Raw genomic sequence first — 22,426 nt, 5'->3', positions numbered from 1 at the left:
TTCTAGATCAAGATGTTCTGCATGTTTGTGTTGCTGATGCTGGTTTTGGCAGTGAGAGGAGAAGACAATACATTGAAACACATATTGAAGTCGGGGCGAACACATAACGTTCGGGGATCAATTGACAATAAGTCCCGAAGCTATCGAAGAAAATGTCCATCAGTTGTTACATCATTGCTGTGGTGGTTCAGGGATACAGAAGAGATACGCCAGTTGGCAAGTATTAGGTGTACAGCCATGGAAAATACCTCTAATGAGGGGGAACCATAAAGAGAAAAGCAAATCAGGACATAAACATAATAACCGAACTAAAAGCAAACATCACCGAAAATCCGGAAAATCCAAATCTCCATTTAGATATGGAAAATAGGTAATAACAGTTATATTACAAATGCAATGTGCCATTTTTTTATTGTTTGACTATAAAAACACACGAGTTGCTGCATATGATGGTCTGGCAGGTGCCGTGTTATGATCTGATTTGATATTCTGACCGTAAGCAAGAGAGTAGCTCAAAATAAGTAAAAATGTCAAAGTGTATATCAACATGAATACCCTTGAAACATGTATGGGATAACAGGTCTTCTGGATGTGCGTAATTGACAACATTATGTAAATCGTGACTCCACTTCCAAGGTTACAGCGTCAGACACAAAGAGAAGGATTGTCAAACGGACACAAAAAACCCTCAGAATTTCGTTGGGGAACCAACATGGAAAATGAAAGATGTTCAAGCAAATCAAATATGTCGCAGCAATCAGGACGCTGAACAATGACGATGATGTCAAAAAGAACATTTACATCTATCATTAAAACGATGACACACAAGTATTCAATAGGCCTACCACGGAGTAGGCTTTCTGGAAGAGAAATGTGTTGCTATGGTACCCGCTATTTAAATAGTTGAGTTTAGAAATACTTTACATACCTGTCCATTACTAAAAAAATGTAGTACACTACAGCCAAACAGGTGTGACCGCTAAAACTCAATACAGCTAATTAATGAACATTGCCTTTATTTATTTATTTATGGGTTCCATAAAACTCAATACAGCTAATGAACATTGCCTTTGTCTACCTGTGGCTTTTAACTGTACAGCTGTTGTCTGTCGGGGCAGCCTTGGCTGTTTGCTATTCCTCTATACTATACGTTTATTTGGATTTATTTGATAAATAAATATTATATTTTCTTAACTTTTTTATTGGTTGTTTTTATCGATCCAGTTGTGAAAATTGAAACACAACTTTTGTTCACGAAAAGATAATAAATATAAAAACTGGGCGGAGATATTGTGTAATTTCACATAACATCCAGTTCGAAATCATTCTGACGCTATTTTCTCACAAGTGGCATTTGTTTAGTTATGTTTAATAAAGAGTATATACATCATAGTAGATGCTTGGCAAAATTAATACTTTTATTCGTACATATCGAAATAAGACAATACAATATATTTCGACAGTTTTAGATATATTTTTGTCAATCATAAAAAACAACTAAAATGGGTTATTGCCTGTTTACCTGGGGTCTTGATAATCTCATATCGCTTCCATTTGTTCTCTCATTTCAAAAGCATTTTACACTGGTAGTACATCACCAGTATACTGTCAGGGACGTACATGTAGCTAGGCCAACAAAAATGTGTAAGCCCAGGTGAGTGTGTGTGTGTGTGTTGAGGGGGGTGGGGGTCCATGGCTGAGCCCTGGTGGGATGAGTGAGGGGGCAAAGCCCCTCACGGAAAATGAATTTAAAGATTTTATGAGGGTTTGAAATTGATTTCCGAGATCCGAGAGATAGTAATTTCAGAATATGTTTAATTCTAGTGACAGTAATATACAAATATGATGTGATAGGTATTCCGGAATGCACTAGACCTATATTTTATAATATATAGCACACAGTGGTACATTTTCTGGTATTATCAATAATTTGGTTATGATATTAAATCAAAACATAGGGTCCAACGTTTCAAGTGTTCTCCGAAAAAAAGTAATGATTATGACTTCAAAGTTTTCATTTAATATCATAACCAAATTATTGGCAGGAATTTTATCTGTATGCCCGGGCTTTTTTTTCTAATGGACGCTACGCCCCTGACTGTGGTTGAAGTTAACATGATAATGACTCTCTCACCTGTGTTATGTCCAAAAAAAACTTTAGCTCTGGACATTGCCGCCAAAATGTTGATAAGACAGGGAGTTTGTTTACTCAGCATGTGTAGCGAAGGTCATACCAACCACGCAGCTGTAAAATCCCAGTAAAACTTCCGGTGAAACAAATTTGCAAAAATTATAATTCATTTTTTACAGAAAAGGATTAACATATTAAGATTTCTCACAAAAGGATATGTAAGCATGACAAAATTTGTGTGAGATGTTAATTTGATAAACATGAATTGGAAGCAATTCTCTCTCTCTGATGTGAAGGCAGCCAAATATTCGTTTAACCTCCATCTCCCCAAGCTGTCTCTCTTTTGTACTCCATCCCGACCTTTCTTTACCTCTGTTCAGGGAGTAAGCCATGACTATAGCCACCACGACAGGAGCCATGACTATAGCCACCACGACAGGAGCCATGATTATAGCCACCACGACAGGAGCCATGACTATAGCCACCACGACAGGAGCCATGACTATAGCCACCACGACAGGAGCCATGACTATAGCCACCACGACAGGAGCCATGACTATAGCCACCACGACAGGAGACATGACTATAACCACCACGACAGGAGCCATGACTATAGCCACCACGACAGGAGTCATGACTATAGCCACCACGACAGGAGCCATGATTATAGCCACCACCACAGGAGCCATGACTATAGCCACCACGACAGGAGCCATGACTGTAGCCACCACGACAGGAGCCATGACTATAGCCACCACGACAGGAGCCATGACTATAGCCACCACGACAGGACCCATGATTATAGCCACCACGACAGGAGCCATGACTATAGCCAACACGACAGGAGCCATGACTGTAGCCACCACGACAGGAGCCATGACTATAGCCACCACGACAGGAGCCATGACTATAGCCACCACGACAGGAGTCATGACTATAGCCACCACGACAGGAGCCATGATTATAGCCACCACGACAGGAGCCATGACTATAGCCACCACGACAGGAGCCATGACTATAGCCACCACGACAGGAGCCATGACTATAGCCACCACAACAGGAGCCATGACTATAGCCACCACGACAGGAGCCATGACTATAGCCACCACGACAGGAGCCATGAATATAGCCACCACCACAGGAGCCATGACTATAGCCACCACCACAGGAGCCATGACTATAGCCACCACCACAGGAGCCATGACTATAGCCACCACGACAGGAGCCATGACTGTAGCCACCACGACAGGAGCCATGACTGTAGCCACCACGACAGGAGCCATGACTATAGCCACCACGACAGGAGCCATGACTATAGCCACCACGACAGGAGCCATGACTGTAGCCACCACGACAGGAGTCATGACTATAGCCACCACGACAGGAGCCATGACTGTAGCCACCACGACAGGAGCCATGACTATAGCCACCACGACAGGAGCCATGATTATAACCACCACGACAGGAGCCATGATTATAGCCACCACGACAGGAGCCACGACTATAGCCACCACGACAGGAGCCATGACTATAGCCACCACGACAGGAGTGATGACTATAGCCACCACGACAGGAGTCATGACTGTAGCCACCACGACAGGAGTCATGACTATAGCCAACACGACAGGAACCATGAGTATAGCCACCACGACAGGAGCCATGACTATAGCCACCACGACAGGAGTCATGACTATAGCCACCACGACAGGAGTCATGACTATAGCCACCACGACAGGAGCCACGACTATAGCCACCACGACAGGAGCCATGACTATAGCCACCACGACAGGAGTGATGACTATAGCCACCACGACAGGAGTCATGACTGTAGCCACCACGACAGGAGTCATGACTATAGCCAACACGACAGGAACCATGAGTATAGCCACCACGACAGGAGCCACGACTATAGCCACCACGACAGGAGTCATGACTGTAGCCACCACGACAGGAGTCATGACTATAGCCACCACGACAGGAGTCATGGCTATAGCCACCACGACAGGAACCATGAGTATAGCCACCACGACAGGAGCCATGACTATAGCCACCACGACAGGAGCCATGACTGTAGCCACCACGACAGGAGCCATGACTATAGCCACCACGACAGGAGCCATGATTATAACCACCACGACAGGAGCCATGATTATAGCCACCACGACAGGAGCCACGACTATAGCCACCACGACAGGAGCCATGACTATAGCCACCACGACAGGAGTCATGACTATAGCCACCACGACAGGAGTCATGATTATAGCCACCACGACAGGAGCCATGACTATAGCCACCACGACAGGAGCCATGACTATAGCCACCACGACAGGAGCCATGTTTATAGCCACCACGACAGGAGCCATTACTATAGCCACCACGACAGGAGCCATGACTATAGCCACCACGACAGGAGCCATGACTATAGCCACCACGACAGCGGTATTCAGATCACCGTTATGTGGCGCAAAGAACATGAAGAAACTGTTTCATAACGGGGACCCTTTCCCGTTTACTGCTAAATTTTATTAAAGGTGATTTTCCCACAAAGAACACGGTCTGTAAAACACACAGAGTAATTTGTGAATACCAATAATAAGACGCATGGATAACGTATAGTAACTAGCTATTATGCATAAAATTCCATTAATTCAACAGTATCAAATAGGACTACAATCTCGTAAGCCCGAGTTTCCTCTGGCCCTTACACCTTGTCCGGTGCAGGGGCCCTACACCAGACATGGTATCAGGGCCAGGGGAAACTCGGGCTACAGTATCGCTTGCACAGATGATACTAAAAAGAAGTTTAAAGACTTAGCTGAACAACTAATCGAGCCATCGATACTTTGTTTACTAGGATTAATAGGACTCCAATATAAACGCAGTAGATCAGTATAATTCTCAATATCACGGATTTTGGAAGATTTCAATACTAAAGAACGTCAGAACAGGATGCCGACTTCAGAAAAACTGGACTAGTTGTAAAAATGGGGGGGGGGGGGGGGGGGGGGGGGGGGGCTGGGTTTCATTCATGCAAGCCTAGTTCTTTTTGAAAGCAGAACATGTAAGTATTTAAAGACGATAATTAAATTATTAGATGCCTTGTCTGAGGGCACAGACACAAACCTGTAAAACCTGTAAAATCGGGACCCGTTTTGTTTTCAATGTTGTTGTTTTACCTGTTCTCTGGAATTTTGAAATTCATACTCTAATTATCCAGACCCTTAATGAACATATCTCGTAGCAGTCCCTGGGTATAGGTCGTGTTAAAGACATGGGTGTATCGCTCACTCCGTATCTTTACTTTTCATTGCAAGTTTTAAAAATGTGGTTAGTAAGGTCATGCGAATGTTTTGAATATTAAAAATACATGTAGTTGCAGGCCATTTTCAAACGTGTTGAAGTAATATATAGAAAGTTTTTTTTAAGTTTTTGTGTTTAACTAATAGTCTATCTCACTTGAAAATGTGTACTCAATTCAACTTACCTAGTCTGGAATGTAGACGTTAATTACATAGATTTTATATTTCTATTCTAATGTGTGCATAGCCTGCGTGATTGTAATTATTTAACAGGGGAAACTAACATTTTATTTCCACATCGTTTTTAGGGTCGAGTAGGCAAATTCTGTCTTATCCCTGTAAATGCGGTATTAATGTAAGAAAATAAAGTGTTCATCACAGAATCAAAATTAATTTTAATAATTTTTGTTAATTGGTCATGTCCCTAACAGTTTTAATTTTTCGTTATAAATTCTGTAATTGGACCTCCGGGTTTGTAGAAATTGAAATAAATCAAATTTGATTAGAGTGTGTGATAAAATATAGTGGAATGCAGCAAGTGGTCATATATATATATGTATAACATATAAGGACATTGGCTAGCTCGGGCTGTACTTGGATCTGGTAATTCTAGGAACAGTACGCGTAAGTGCCTATGAGTAGGCCTCAATCGAAGGGAAGTAACTCGTATAGATCAGGATGTCCGGCCGTGGTAACAAGTAATCTATTTATAGCCCCGCTTGTGTACACACTAATGCTGATGAAGGTACTTTCGTTTTGCGTTGGTTTACCAGACAGCGGTTAATGGCGTTCTTGTGATCGTCTGTTACCGCCATGAGCGATCCCACAGGCCAGGTAAGTTGGTCACATGATAAATATATGATATTGATTGCCGTATACTTGGAATTTAAATTATATTCCTGGTAGGATATACCTGTCAAATGACATACCTGCTCTTCGACTTCTCTTACAATGACACAGAATCTGGTATGTACAGAATTTTGGGATTATATTCAGGCAGCACATCATGATCTTGTAATGTTTATTTTTTGTTCGCATCATGATATTAATACATTTAAAGCAAATCATGGAATCAATAAAGGAATGCAAAGCGATCGCGCTACATAGTATGGGAAGGAAGTATATAATCAAATATATACATTTTTTTGTGTGATTGTACACTCTAATTCAGAAAAGGTCCAAACTTCTGGTTGGTTAAGTCTAAAAGTTAATTCAAACTGTACTCTGCAACAGCCTCCTCTTAAAAAAGAACTACATGATTTTTTTCTAAATGCTGTAAAATTGGATATATTTTAAGTCTGATTGTCGTACAAGTAATCTAAACATTGATACATTTCTTTTTACTTCCTCTTCTTAAATTTAAAAATGCAATATAAAAACACCATTGATGCAAAAACCAGAGGTACCCCTATGTCAAACACAAACATTATTGGTTATATTTATAGCATCAATTAGCCTATAATGGTTTCTGGTTAATCAAGTTTATTTGTCACATGTATTAATATTCAAATTGAAATTTCATCAGTTTATTCTTACATGTTAGAAATATCAACAACAGTTGTAATAATTAGTATAATAATAAACAAAATGTAGCTATAGTGTACCCAGGTAGTGTGGCATCATAAGATTTTACCTGGGTAACCTAAATGCAAATCAACAAGTTAACCTAGCTATAAACATACACTTACCTGTCACTCTTTCAAATACATTTCCGAAAACACTATCAAGGTAGTTACCGAGGGTTTTTTTTCCCCAAAAAGCCCTTAGAAAAAGCCCTGTTACCATTTGCAAACAATGCATCCTTACTTTTTTTTTTTTGTAAATCCAAATTAACACAATCTTTATAGTTAAGTTCCTACACATCAATAACTATACAGCATAACAAGGAATTGAGTGTCTTTTGATTGGAATCTTGCTCACAGCTTCGGCCAGGAGTGAGGGTTGTGCGGGGACCTGACTGGCGACATGAAGTTAACAGAAAGCAGGATGGTGGTGAGGGACACACAGGGACAATTGTCTATGTCCCTAAACACAACACCACTGACCGGAAGGTGACAGTGATTTGGGACTCTGGCCGGGAAGTCAGGTACCGTGCTGGTCAAGATGGAAAATATGATCTCAGGATCTTCGATTCCGGCCCCTCAGGTATTTTATATATTTGCTTCACAACCTGCTGTCTATCTGAGATATTCTACACAGAGACCATTTAAGTTACAAACATGTATGAGCAACTGGTAATTTAAGATAGCAAAAAACAATTACAATATCCTGAGAATAAAACCAGCCATTTTATTTTTAATTCCAACAATGAGATTATCTAGTTTTCATGCAGCATCTAACATAATCCCTTAACCTAATGGAAACCACACCTTACATAATCCCTTAATCAAATGGAAACCACACCTTACATGACCCCTTAACCTAATGGAAACCACACTTTAGCTGACCCCTTAATCAAATGGAAACCACACTTTAGCTGACCCCTTAATCAAATGGAAACCACACCTTACATGACCCCTTAATCAAATGGAAAAGACATCTTACATGACCCCTTAATCAAATGGAAAAGACATCTTACATGACTTCTTAACCAAATAGAAACCATACCTTTTATTGACCCCTTAACCAGATGGAAACCACACCATACATGACCCCTAACTATGGAAACCACACCTTAACATGACCCCTTAACCAGATGGAAACTACACCTTACATGACCCCTTAATCTGATGGAAACCACACCTTACATGACCTCTTAACCAGATGGAAACCACACCTTACATGACCCCTTAACCAGATGGAAACCACACCTTACATGACCCCTTAACCTAACAGAAACCACACCTTACATGACCACGTAACCAGATGGAAACCACACCTTACATGACCCCTTAACCTTATGGAAACTACATGTACACCTTACATGACCACGTAACCAGATGGAAACCACACCTTACATGACCCCTTAACCTTATGGAAACTACATGTACACCTTACATGACCACGTAACCAGATGGAAACCACACCTTACATGACCCCTTAACCAAATGGGAACCACACCTTAACATGACCCCTTAATCTGATGGAAACCACACCTTACATGACCCCTTAACATATCAGAGAGATTCAAAGGTCTTTACTGTTTATTTAACTATAGTTTATTCATACATTTACATTTCCACCTTTTACCATGCATACACAAAGAAAATAATTACAAGCAGAAGTTAAGTTCAAACTTGATCTAAGTTTGCATTGTTTGTGTCTCGAAGTGTTGTAAACATACCTGGAATAACTGATGTTGTTATAAATGGCATGGTTTGTTTATTGTCACTATGAAAGCATTCAGGTCACTATGGAAGAGAGATTTCAGTGTCCTGATCTTAGTTGTTGGAGATGAAACTGCTTATAAAGTTAATAAATTGCATTGCATGAGAACCTGAATGCTTGCATGATATTATTCTACTAACACTGTTTGTGGGGAAACAAATTATATTATGAAAATCTTTGGTTTGCATGTCCTAAAGCCCTCTCTTGAGAACCTTTGTGTTGTCTGTCCTAACAAAACACTCCTGAGAACCTTTGTGTTGTCTGTCCTAACAAAACACTCCTGAGAACCTCTGTGTTGTCTGTCCTAACAAAACACTCCTGAGAACCTCTGTGTTGTCTGTCCTAACAAAACACTCCTGAGAACCTCTGTGTTGTCTGTCCTAACAAAACACTCCTGAGAACCTCTGTGTTGTCTGTCCTAACAAAACACTCCTGAGAACCTCTGTGTTGTCTGTCCTAACAAAACACTCCTGAGAACCTTTGTGTTGTCTGTCCTAACAAAACACTCCTGAGAACCTTTGTGTTGTCTGTCCTAACAAAACACTCCTGAGAACCTTTGTGTTGTCTGTCCTAACAAAACACTCCTGAGAACCTTTGTGTTGTCTGTCCTAACAAAACACTCCTGAGAACCTTGGGGTAGCTTGTCCTAAAAATCTCTTATGAAAATCTTTGGCTTAATTATATATAGGGTACATTTACTTGTATGAATGCAAATACGACAGTAACTAAAAAAATGTGCATCTACATGTTATATAAATGGGCTCCATAGAAAAATGGTAAAGAAAAATCCTGCTAAGTTAAATTTAATTAATTGTTGTTTCTAGGTGTGGTCCATGAAAATATCATATGTGATGGTGAAGGGTGTCATGAGTCAAAGGTCAAAGGTTTTCGATGGAAGTGTGCCGTCTGTGATGACTTTGACCTTTGCACCCATTGCTATATGGGTCGACAACATAATCTCAGACATGGATTTGTGAGGATTGATGTGGAGAAGTCTGCTGCGTAAGTGTTGTTTAAGCAAATCACAAACTACAACTTAGTGCATATCTACAGAGAAAATTTCATGTATGAGTTTATTTACCAAAAGACACAGTACACTTTTCTAAACTTTTCCCTCCATACATCTAGTGGACATGACATTGGAACACTTCCCCAACCAATCCTCAGTTTAAGTGAACATGATGTTTAAACATTTCCCCCTTCCCATCCTCCTCTAGTGACCATGACATTTTAAGTGAACATGACATTTGAACACTCCCCCCTGCCCCCCCCCCCCCCCCCCCCCAACCCCAACCCCAACCCTCCCTCCTCTAGTGAACATGACATTGGAACACCACCACCCCTCCAACCCATCCTTAATTTAAGTGAACATGATGTTGAAACATTTCCCCTACCCATCCTCCTCTAGTGACCATGACATTTTAAGTGAACATGACATTTGGTTTTCCTCTGCGTACTCCGGCTTTCCTCCACCTCCAAAACCTGGCACGTCCTTATATGACCCTGGCTGTTAATAGGACGGCAAACAAAATTAACCAAACCTCTAGTGTACATGTTGGAACACTTCCCCCAACCCATCCACTTCTTTAAGCTTGTGTACATGTTGGAACACTTCCCCCAACCCATCCACCTCTTTAAGCTAGAGTACATGTTGGAACACTTCCCCCAACCCATCCACCTCTTTAAGCTAGTGTACATGTTGGAACACTTCACCCAACCCATCCACCTCTTTAAGCTAGTGTACATGTTGGAACACTTCCCCCAACCCATCCACTTCTTTAAGCTTGTGTACATATTGGAACACTTCCCCCAACCCATCCACCTCTTTAAGCTTGTGTACATGTTGGAACACTTCCCCCAACCCATCCACCTCTTTAAGCTTGTGTACATGTTGGAACACTTCCCCCAACCCATCCACCTCTTTAAGCTTGTGTACATGTTGGAACACTTCCCCAACCCATCCACCTCTTTAAGCTAGTGTACATGTTGGAACACTTCCCCCAACCCATCCACCTCTTTAAGCTAGTGTACACGTTGGAACACTTCCCCCAACCCATCCACCTCTTTAAGCTAGTGTACATGTTGGAACACTTCCCCAACCCATCCACCTCTTTAAGCTAGTGTACATGTTGGAACACTTCCCCCAACCCATCCACCTCTTTAAGCTAGTGTACATGTTGGAACACTTCCCCAACCCATCCACCTCTTTAAGCTAGTGTACATGTTGGAACACTTCCCCAACCCATCCACCTCTTTAAGCTAGTGTACATGTTGGAACACTTCCCCCAACCCATCCACCTCTTTAAGCTAGTGTACACGTTGGAACACTTCCCCCAACCCATCCTCCTCTTTAAGCTAGTGTACATGTTGGAACACTTCCCCAACCCATCCACCTCTTTAAGCTAGTATACATGTTGGAACACTTCCCCCAACCAATCCACCTCTTTAAGCTTGTGTACATGTTGGAACACTTCCCCCAACCCATCCACCTCTTTAAGCTAGTGTACATGTTGGAACACTTCCCCCAACCCATCCATCTCTTTAAGCTAGTGTACATGTTGGAACACTTCCCCCAACCCATCCACCTCTTTAAGCTAGTGTACATGTTGGAACACTTCCCCAACCCATCCACCTCTTTAAGCTAGTGTACATGTTGGAACACTTCCCCAACCCATCCACCTCTTTAAGCTAGTGTACATGTTGGAACACTTCCCCAACCCATCCACCTCTTTAAGCTAGTGTACATGTTGGAACACTTCCCCAACCCATCCACCTCTTTAAGCTAGTGTACATGTTGGAACACTTCCCCCAACCCATCCTTCTCTTTAAGCTAGTGTACATGTTGGAACACTTCCCCCAACCCATCCACCTCTTTAAGCTAGTGTACATGTTGGAACACTTCCTCTAACCCATCCATCTCTTTAAACTTGTGTACATATTGGAACACTTCCCCCAACCCATCCACCTCTTTAATCTAGTGTACATGTTGGAACACTTCCCCAACCCATCCACCTCTTTAAACTAGTGTACATGTTGGAACACTTGCCCAACCCATCCACCTCTTTAAGCTTGTGTACATGTTGGAACACTTCCCCCAACCCATCCACCTCTTTAAGCTAGTGTACATGTTGGAACACTTCCCCCAACCCATCCACCTCTTTAAGCCAGTGTACATGTGGGAACACTTCCCCAACCCATCCACCTCTTTAAGCTAGTGTACATGTTGGAACACTTCCCCAACCCATCCACCTCTTTAAGCTAGTGTACATGTTGGAACACTTCCCCAACCCATCCATCTCTTTAAACTTGTGTACATATTGGAACACTTCCCCAACCCATCCTTCTCTTTAAGCTAGTGTACATGTTGGAACACTTCCCCCAGCCCATCCACCTCTTTAAGCTAGTGTACATGTTGGAACACTTCCCCAACCCATCCTCCTCTTTAAGCTAGTGTACATGTTGGAACACTTCCCCCAACCCATCCACCTCTTTAAGCTAGTGTACACGTTGGAACACTTCCCCCAACCCATCCATCTCTTTAAGCTAGTGTACATGTTGGAACACTTCCCCCAACCCATCCACTTCTTTAAGCTTGTGTACATGTTGGAACACTTCCCCCAACCCATCCACCTCTTTAAGCTTGTGTACATGTTGGAACACTTCCCCCAACCCATCCACCTCTTTAAGCCAGTGTACATATTGGAACACTTCCCCCAACCCATCCTTTTCTTTAAGCTAGTGTATATGTTGGAACACTTCCCCCAACCCATCCACCTCTTTTAGCTTGTGTACATGTTGGAACACTTCCCCCAACCCATCCACCTCTTTAAGCTAGTGTACATGTTGGAACACTTCCCCCAACCCATCCACCTCTTTAAACTAGTGTACACGTTGGAACACTTCACCCAACCGATCCTTCTCTTTAAGCTAGTGTACATGTTGGAACACTTCCCCCAACCCATCCACCTCTTTAAGCTAGTGTACATGTTGGAACACTTCCCCCAACCCATCCACCTCTTTAAACTTGTGTACACGTTGGAACACTTCCCCCAACCCATCCACCTCTTTAAGCTAGTGTACATGTTGGAACACTTCCCCCAACCCATCCACCTCTTTAAGCCAGTGTACATATTGGAACACTTCCCCAACCCATCCACCTCTTTAAGCTAGTGTACACGTTGGAACACTTCCCCAACCCATCCACCTCTTTAAGCTAGTGTACATGTTGGAACACTTCCCCCAACCCATCCACCTCTTTAAGCTAGTGTACATGTTGGAACACTTCCCCAACCCATCCACCTCTTTAAGCTAGTGTACATGTTGGAACACTTCCCCCAACCCATCTACCTCTTTAAGCTAGTGTACATGTTGGAACACTTCCCCCAACCCATCCACCTCTTTAAGCTAGTGTACATGTTGGAACACTTCCCCCAACCCATCCACCTCTTTAAGCTAGTGTACATGTTGGAACACTTCCCCCAACCCATCCACCTCTTTAAGCTAGTGTACATGTTGGAACACTTCCCCAACCCATCCACCTCTTTAAGCTAGTGTACATGTTGGAACACTTCCCCCAACCCATCTACCTCTTTAAGCTAGTGTACATGTTGGAACACTTCCCCCAACCCATCCACCTCTTTAAGCTTGTGTACATCTTGGAACACTTCCCCCAACCCATCCTTCTCTTTAAGCTTGTGTACATGTTGGAACACTTCCCCAACCAATCCACCTCTTTAAACTTGTGTAAATGTTGGAACACTTCCCCAACCCATCCACCTCTTTAACTTGTGTAAATGTTGGAACACTTCCCCAACCCATCCACCTCTTTAAGCTAGTGTACATGTTGGAACACTTCCCCCAACCCATCCACCTCTTTAAGCTAGTGTACATGTTGGAACACTTCCCCAACCCATCCACCTCTTTAAGCTAGTGTAGATGTTGGAACACTTCCCCCAACCCATCCACCTCTTTAAACTTGTGTAAATGTTGGAACACTTCCCCAACCCATCCACCTCTTTAACTTGTGTAAATGTTGGAACACTTCCCCAACCCATCCACCTCTTTAAGCCAGTGTACATGTTGGAACACTTCACCCAACCCATCCACCTCTTTAAGCCAGTGTACATGTAGGAACACTTCACCCAACCCATCCATCTCTTTAAGCTAGTGTACATGTTGGAACACTTCCCCCAACCCATCCACCTCTTTAAGCTAGTGTAGATGTTGGAACACTTCCCCCAACCCATCCACCTCTTTAAGCTAGTGTAGATGTTGGAACACTTCCCCAACCCATCCACCTCTTTAAGCTAGTGTAGATGTTGGAACACTTCCCCCAACCCATCCACCTCTTTAAACTTGTGTAAATGTTGGAACACTTCCCCAACCCATCCACCTCTTTAAGCTAGTGTAGATGTTGGAACACTTCCCCCAACCCATCCACCTCTTTAAACTTGTGTAAATGTTGGAACACTTCCCCAACCCATCCACCTCTTTAAGCTAGTGTAGATGTTGGAACACTTCCCCAACCCATCCACCTCTTTAAGCTAGTGTAGATGTTGGAACACTTCCCCCAACCCATCCACCTCTTTAAACTTGTGTAAATGTTGGAACACTTCCCCAACCCATCCACCTCTTTAACTTGTGTAAATGTTGGAACACTTCCCCAACCCATCCACCTCTTTAAGCCAGTGTACATGTTGGAACACTTCACCCAACCCATCCACCTCTTTAAGCCAGTGTACATGTAGGAACACTTCACCCAACCCATCCATCTCTTTAAGCTAGTGTACATGTTGGAACACTTCCCCAACCCATCCACCTCTTTAAGCCAGTGTACATGTTGGAACACTTCACCCAACCCATCCACCTCTTTAAGCCAGTGTACATGTAGGAACACTTCACCCAACCCATCCACCTCTTTAAGCTAGTGTACATGTTGGAACACTTCCCCCAACCCATCCTTCTCTTTAAGCTAGTGTACATGTTGGAACACTTCCCCAACCCATCCACCTCTTTAATCTAGTGTACATGTTGGAACACTTCCCCAACCCATCCACCTCTTTAAGCTAGTGTACATGTTGGAACACTTCCCCCAACCCATCCACCTCTTTAAGCTAGTGTACATGTTGGAACACTTCCCCAACCCATCCACCTCTTTGAACTAGTGTACATGTTGGAACACTTCCCCCAACCCATCCACCTCTTTAAACTTGTGTACATGTTGGAACACTTCCCCAACCCATCCACCTCTTTAAGCTAGTGTACATGTTGGAACACTTCCCCCAACCCATCCACCTCTTTAAGCTAGTGTACATGTTGGAACACTTCCCCAACCCATCCACCTCTTTAAGCTAGTGTACATGTTGGAACACTTCCCCAACCCATCCACCTCTTTAAACTTGTGTACATATTGGAACACTTCCCCCAACCCATCCACCTCTTTAAGCTAGTGTACATGTTGGAACACTTCCCCCAACCCATCCACCTCTTTAAGCTTGTGTACATGTTGGAACACTTCCCCCAACCCATCCACCTCTTTAAAGGGACATCACGGTAAACCAATTTTGTTTTTGTATTTTTTCATATTATTGGGTATATCTTTAAAAAATATAATCTTATGAACAATAACCATTTGAATTTGATGATATATGTACATAAAAAACATCAATAAAATTATTATTAATTATAAAAAGGTTATCACAATTTGTTGATCATCAGTCTGGATATGTAAATATTGTGATATACACGATAAAACGCAGGCGAACAACAACCTAAAACACCTGAAAATAAAAATGGCTTCCAACTTGAATCGACTGCGGCTGAAAAACGATAACAGCTTCCACAATAAAGAGAATAATGGGCAAATGAGTCAAAGACAATCCTAGACTTACACTGGGGAAGTAGTACAATAGATTGGAACGGTTCAAACATGAAGACAATGACTGCAGTAATATGGATGCTGCTCCTATTCTGCTTGATTGCTGGATAGTAGGCCATAACAAACTCGGTAATATTTATACAAACTCCGTAATATCTACACAAACTCGGTAATATTTATACAGTCTGTACCAGTACATCGCTACTGTCACTATATTATATGTACAGTGTTTACACTTACTCATAAATATTTGCGCCGGAATATGTACAGAACGTGCTATTTAACATTTAAACCACTGTATAATATCGTAATCCAACTAACCCAGATGGAATATTTTGACTTGTAAGCTATCGTGCGTTTGTGTTTACAAATGAAAATGCCTTGATTTCAAAACAGTCACGTAATGATTTTAAAATAATTTCGGCACTAAATTTAGAGGGAGATTCCCAACTAAAACAAGTGGTCAATCTGGACATAGGGATTGACAATGAATATTGGGATGGCACAGAAACATAACTGGAAAGGAACAAAACACGTACATTCAATGAAAATAACAACGTTTTTACCGTGATGTCCCTTTAAGTGTACATGATGTTGGAACACTCCCCCCAACCCATCCTTCACTTGTGTACATGATGTTGAAACACTTCCTCAAACCTATCCTAATAAATTGTACATTACCCCATCAATTAACACTTTTCCCCACACCATTAGTTAGCATGATGTCTGATCCAGAGAGAGCACGTTTTTGACCTCTGATATTTCTGTACCTGTTAACAAATACCAAAATGTCTGTGTATAACACATCGAGATGTGCTAACTCAGTGATCATGCTGTCTGTGAATTGTATTGAAGAAAGATTTTTTGCAAATGTAATAATATTTTCAAAGTAAAGCTTCAATAAAATATAAACGATCATGTATGTCCATACACTCAAGTATAAAACTTACTAGAATTGTATGTGTACAGTGTATATATCCTTCACTGTGATGTACAGCACCAGGCTATGTACATTGTAATTTGTTCCTTCCAATTCTTCAATATTTATGAAAATTTTCTTCAATGGGAATGTTTTTGTAAGTAAATTGTTTAAATCATTTTTGTTGGTTTCATTTGATGTAAAGATGTGTTAAATCAAGAATGAAAATAATTTCAGTGATAAACTGAGAATAAATACACATGTATAAGGACACCTGCTTCATAGTATGTTTTGTAATAGAATAGTGCCCTCACTGCTTCCAGTATCATGTTTGTGATAGAATAGTGCCCTCACCGTGTCCAGTATGGTTTGTGATAGAATAGTGCCCTCACTGCTTCCAGTATCACGTTTGTGATAGAATAGTGCCCTCACCACCGTGTCCAGTATGTTTTGTGATAGAATAGTGCCCTCACCATGTCCAGTATGCTTTGTGATAGAATAGTGCCCTCACTGCTTCCAGTATCATGTTTGTGATAGAATAGTGCCCTCACCACCGTGTCCAGTATGTTTTGTGATAGAATAGTGCCCTCACTGCTTCCAGTATCATGTTTGTGATAGAATAGTGCCCTCATCGTGTCCAGTATGTTTTGTGATAGAATAGTGCCCTCACCGTGTCCAATATGTTTTGTGATAGAATAGTGCCCTCACTGCTTCCAATATCATGTTTGTGATAGAATAGTGCCCTTACCACCGTGTCCAGTATGTTTTGTGATAGAATAGTGCCCTCACCGTGTCCAGTATGTTTTGTGATAGAATAGTGCCCTCACTGCTTCCAGTATCATGTTTGTGATAGAATAGTGCCCTCACCACCGTGTCCAGTATGTTTTGTGATAGAATAGTGCCCTCACTGCTTCCAGTATCATGTTTGTGATAGAATAGTGCCCTCACCGTGTCCAGTATGTTTTGTGATAGAATAGTGCCCTCACTGCTTCCAGTATCATGTTTGTGATAGAATAGTGCCCTCACCACCGTGTCCAGTATGTTTTGTGATAGAATAGTGCCCTCACCGTGTCCAGTATATTTTGTGATAGAATAGTGCCCTCACTGCTTCCAGTATGTTTTGTGATAGAATAGTACCCTCACTGCTTCCAGTATCATGTTTGTGATAGAATATATAGTGCCCTCTCTATGGCGAGTAAGTTTTATGATAGAAAAGTGCCCTCGCTGCATTAAGCTCAGGCATCATATTAACTCCACACAGTACTAAAAGTCAAGTTTATGTCTGATCATCAAGACCATAATCCAAATAGGTAATTTCTTATATAATTATATATAACTTTAAAAGGGGCGGATTGTTTCAAAAATTCTACAATTTATTAAATTGTTTTTACTCTCACTTTTACTTCCCTGATATATATATATATAAACATGATAATTGATATACTTAATGTCTGTCTACAGAGTGGCAGTTCCACCACGCTCCAAGTCTAAATCTGTGGGCTCCATGGGTGTGTTCCCAGGAGCCAAAGTTGTCCGTGGACCACACTGGAAATGGAAGAATCAGGACGGTAATATAGTAACTGTTATTGGAGGGCCACCTCCTTTTGTCAGACTCAGTCAGATATAGCTGTTGTATATCATAACCTGCTCTAATCGTCAAAAATGATCAAATTTCCCAGAATATTTCATTATATACTTCTGAAAGTTTTAATATCAGTTTCTGAAAATGCCCCTGAAAAAACAAAATGTTCAAATAAAGCATAGAATGTAATGTGCTCTTACATGTATAATGTAGTTGAAATATATATATCTCCTCAAAGACTAATTAATTTTATAATTTTGATATTATAGATATAAACTCTAATGTGATATCTATTAATCTTTGTTTTCTGTAAACACAAAAAAAAGAAATATCCAGATTACAATAAAATTGATGGGAGACTGCAAGACAACCCATATCCTTGTAGTGTTATTGAATGTTTTTAACTGTATATGGCATTCATCGAAATAAGCACCCAAGGTGCCTAGAATATTGTCAAAATTGAATGGGGGGATGGGGTCTTATTAGATGAAAAAAATTAAAGTAGCCTTTTCAATACAATAACAAGAGCTTATCATATAATTAGGTTAAAATTATAATGTGTAAAATAGTTTAAGCAATTGATAAGTGCTATGGGTGAATTAATGTTTGGAAATATAGTAAGTATAACAACTTTCACTGTATTTTATCGAGATGTATCAGGATGTATTAACCACTGTTAATTATAGCATAGTAATAATATATCATACTCACAGCTGTAAATCATAACACTGCTTGAAGTAACTTGCAATTCTACATTAAAATTGCTATAGTATTGTTTAATTTGACAATGACAGGGTCTGACGGAGAAGAAGGTGAGGTCAAAGAAGTGGTGACCTGGGGGTCAAGCCAACCAAAAGGATATAGGGGAGGGGTCAAGGTACTCTGGAGAAAAACTGACTTTGAAGGCAAATACCGTCTTGGGGGTGATGGCTGTGTGGATGTCCTCTACAAGTCAAAAAAGTCTATTGGTTCAGGAGGGCCCTACTACCCAGACCATCTACCTGTTGTTGGTAAATAGAATAATCTGCATCATAGGTTATTTCCAGTACAGTACTGTTGCTATAGCAATCAGCCAAACATATCAAGTTGGCATCAATACTTTTGAGATCTTTTGGTGGTCCAGGGCCATAACATGGCAGAGCCAGAGGTATGCTGGGGTAAATGATTCCAAAGTTTGTTCAAATGAGCTGAGCTTAGTGGCTTTCTCTGTTACTTAATGGAATGAGATGGCATTCATACTAGCATATGACTGACCTACAATCCATTCTAAAATTGCATTACTAACAGGTTATTGGTACAGCTAGGTTGACCCAATCGACCTCTTTTTGTGAGTTATAGAATATTAAGAACACATTCAAAAGTATATGTCAGGAATTGTGTACTACTGAACACAATATCAATATTAATAATAGCTGTAATAGAGTATACATTGATCATTTATATCATAAGTTTATGGTATATATAATCATCTAATGATTAAAATCGGCTTTCATTTCATGTGAAATTTCATAAAATGAGTCGTAGAAGTTTTTATAGCCAGTAGAAATAAAAACTTTGACCGACAAGTTTCATAATCATCTCATATATGGAATGAATACAAACCGATACATCTGATCATATAATTTCTATAAACTGCCTTTTGGCTGTTTTAAAGTCCGAGCATGGATGACTTAAACAAACAGTCTAGACAGCCATTTTGTTGCAGTATATATATTCACAAATCATGATATCACATCATTGTCCATATTAAGATGTCATATTCAGTTTCTTACTGGCGCAGTGCAAATGCAAAAATATTATAGAATTCACTGGATAACAGGATAAATATGTGATTTTGTATCCATTTCTCTGTAGATGTGGTTAACCCAGGTGTGGTAGCAATGAGACCGTCGGACAAAGTCAGAGTGGCTCTGGAAATTGGCGCACTGAAAAAACTTCAGGAACATGATATGTATGGAGGCTGGGACGACGGTATGCACCAGGTAAACAAATGCTTTATTCAGTCATACATTGTTGTCTCGAAGTCAGAGAGTTCGTTAAACTTTTTCCAGATATCCCTTGTAATTGTCAGTTAAAACAAGTATATTTTATATCAAACTTATTAGAAATCTATATAATAATAGTATCATACGATAAGATTTGTATACAACGTTTTCGGTTCTAATTTATTTTGGCTTTAATGTATGAACAAAGATCCCTATCGAAACCATTAGATATTCCTTTCTTAATTTGTGTGCTTTTAACATTTCCGCAAACAACATATTTCTGGGTTTTTGTCTTTAACTTTTTGATAATTGAGTCCTGACAGCCAAGTTTACCTGGTATAACATACGCGAGTACACTTTTTGTTTTAAAATCTGTAGTGCACAAAGGAACTGGGTACCATTGTGGAGATGCTGTTTGAGGGCATGACTGTCAAAGTCCAGTATGAAGATGGGAAAGTGTGGACCTTACATAGGAGTGCCCTCACAAGGGTAGGTATCATAAGTCTGGTAATAAGATGGTAAGGTGTGGACCTTATATAGGAGTGCCCTCACAAGGGTAGGTATCATAAGTCTGGTAATAATGGTAAGGTGTGGACCTTATATAGGAGTGCCCTCACAAGGGTAGGTATCATAAGTCTGGTAATAATGGGAAGGTGTGGACCTTATATAGGAGTGTCCTCACAAAGGTAGGTATCATAAGTCTGGTAATAATGGGAAGGTGTGGACCTTATATAGGAATGTCCTCACAAGGGTAGGTATTATAAGTCTGATGATAATGGTAAGGTGTGGACCTTATATAGGAGTGTCCTCACAAGGGTAGGTATTATAAGTCTGGTAATAAGATGGTAAGGTGTGGACCTTATATAGGAGTGTCCTCACAAGGGTAGGTATTATAAGTCTGGTAATATGATGGTAAGGTGTGGACCTTATATAGGAGTGTCCTCACAAGGGTAGGTATCATAAGTCTGGTAATAAGATGGTAAGGTATGGACCTTATATAGGAGTGTCCTCACAAGGGTAGGTATTATAAGTCTGGTAATAATGGGAAGGTGTGGACCTTATATAGGAGTGCCCTCACAAGGGTAGGTATCATAAGTCTGGTAATAAGATGGTAAGGTGTGGACCTTATATAGGAGTGTCCTCACAAGGGTAGGTATTATAAGTCTGGTGATAATGGTAAGGTGTGGACCTTATATAGGAGTGTCCTCACAAGGGTAGGTATCATAAGTCTGGTAATAATAGGAAGGTGTGGACCTTATATAGGAGTGTCCTCACAAGGGTAGGTATTATAAGTCTGGTAATAATGGTAAGGTGTGGACCTTATATAGGAGTGCCCTCACAAGGGTAGGTATTATAAGTCTGGTAATAATGGGAAGGTGTGGACCTTATATAGGAGTGCCCTCACAAGGGTAGGTATTATAAGTCTGGTAATACGATGGTAAGGTGTGGACCTTATATAGGAGTGTCCTCACAAGGGTAGGTATTATAAGTCTGGTGATAATGGTAAGGTGTGGACCTTATATAGGAGTGTCCTCACAAGGGTAGGTATTATAAGTCTGGTGATAAGATGGGAAGGTGTGGACCTTATATAGGAGTGCCCTCACAAGGGTAGGTATTATAAGTCTGGTGATAAGATGGGAAGGTGTGGACCTTATATAGGAGTGTCCTCACAAGGGTAGGTATCATAAGTCTGGTAATTATGGTAAGGTGTGGACCTTATATAGGAGTGTCCTCACAAGGGTAGGTATCATAAGTCTGGTAATACGATGGTAAGGTGTGGACCTTATATAGGAGTGCCCTCACAAGGGTAGGTATTATAAGTCTGGTAATACGATGGTAAGGTATGGACCTTATATAGGAGTGTCCTCACAAGGGTAGGTATCATAAGTCTGGTAATTATGGGAAGGTGTGGACCTTATATAGGAGTGCCCTCACAAGGCGGGTAGGTATTATAAGTCTGGTAATAATGGGAAGGTGTGGACCTTATATAGGAGTGCCCTCACAAGGCTAGGTATGCTATTATATGCTAGTTTCAATAATGCATATCTTATTTGATTATTTAAGTTTCTAGATTGATTTTGAATATTTTGTTCTAATGATAAATAAGTTATCATGTTATTTCCACATTTTGTTATAAAACAGATCCATGCATTCACCAAAGACGAAGCTGTAAAGATCTTAAATGACTATAACACTGTGATGGGACTTCAAGATGGACACGGAGGCTGGAACAATAACATGAGCGAGGTGAGTGACTAGTCATGTGAGGATCCAATGTCTACTATAGATGTCTTTATAATATACAA

At 40.8% G+C, this 22,426-nt stretch overlaps 2 protein-coding genes across 2 annotated transcripts in view; both read left to right on the top strand.

The window, feature by feature from the left end:
- Window positions 1-2,521: 2,521 nt before the first annotated feature.
- LOC117314612 (apomucin-like) lies at window positions 2,522-4,660 on the top strand. The gene has a single exon (XM_033868680.1). It carries the CDS (start codon window positions 2,522-2,524, stop codon window positions 4,658-4,660), a length of 2,139 nt encoding a protein of 712 aa, XP_033724571.1.
- A 1,496-nt stretch (window positions 4,661-6,156) lies between these two features.
- Window positions 6,157-22,426, top strand: part of LOC117345422 (E3 ubiquitin-protein ligase MIB2-like) — a 44,927-nt gene continuing 28,657 nt past the window's right edge. The window contains exons 1-8 of the mRNA XM_033908497.1: window positions 6,157-6,264; window positions 7,353-7,575; window positions 9,582-9,759; window positions 18,015-18,121; window positions 18,930-19,145; window positions 19,990-20,117; window positions 20,499-20,609; window positions 22,263-22,367. Coding sequence (XP_033764388.1) covers window positions 6,244-6,264; window positions 7,353-7,575; window positions 9,582-9,759; window positions 18,015-18,121; window positions 18,930-19,145; window positions 19,990-20,117; window positions 20,499-20,609; window positions 22,263-22,367 — 1,089 coding nt within the window. The 5' untranslated portion in view covers window positions 6,157-6,243. The remainder of the gene's footprint in view (window positions 6,265-7,352; window positions 7,576-9,581; window positions 9,760-18,014; window positions 18,122-18,929; window positions 19,146-19,989; window positions 20,118-20,498; window positions 20,610-22,262; window positions 22,368-22,426) is intronic.

Source organism: Pecten maximus, chromosome 16, assembly GCF_902652985.1.
Source record: "Pecten maximus chromosome 16, xPecMax1.1, whole genome shotgun sequence".
In the NCBI taxonomy this organism is placed as follows: domain Eukaryota; kingdom Metazoa; phylum Mollusca; class Bivalvia; order Pectinida; family Pectinidae; genus Pecten; species Pecten maximus.
This window is presented reverse-complemented; position numbering and strand designations above follow the sequence as displayed.

Coding starts and splice junctions, on each gene's coding strand:
- LOC117314612 (XM_033868680.1), top strand. CDS start 2,522: ATGACTATAGCCACCACGACAGGAGCCATGACTATAGCCACCACGACA.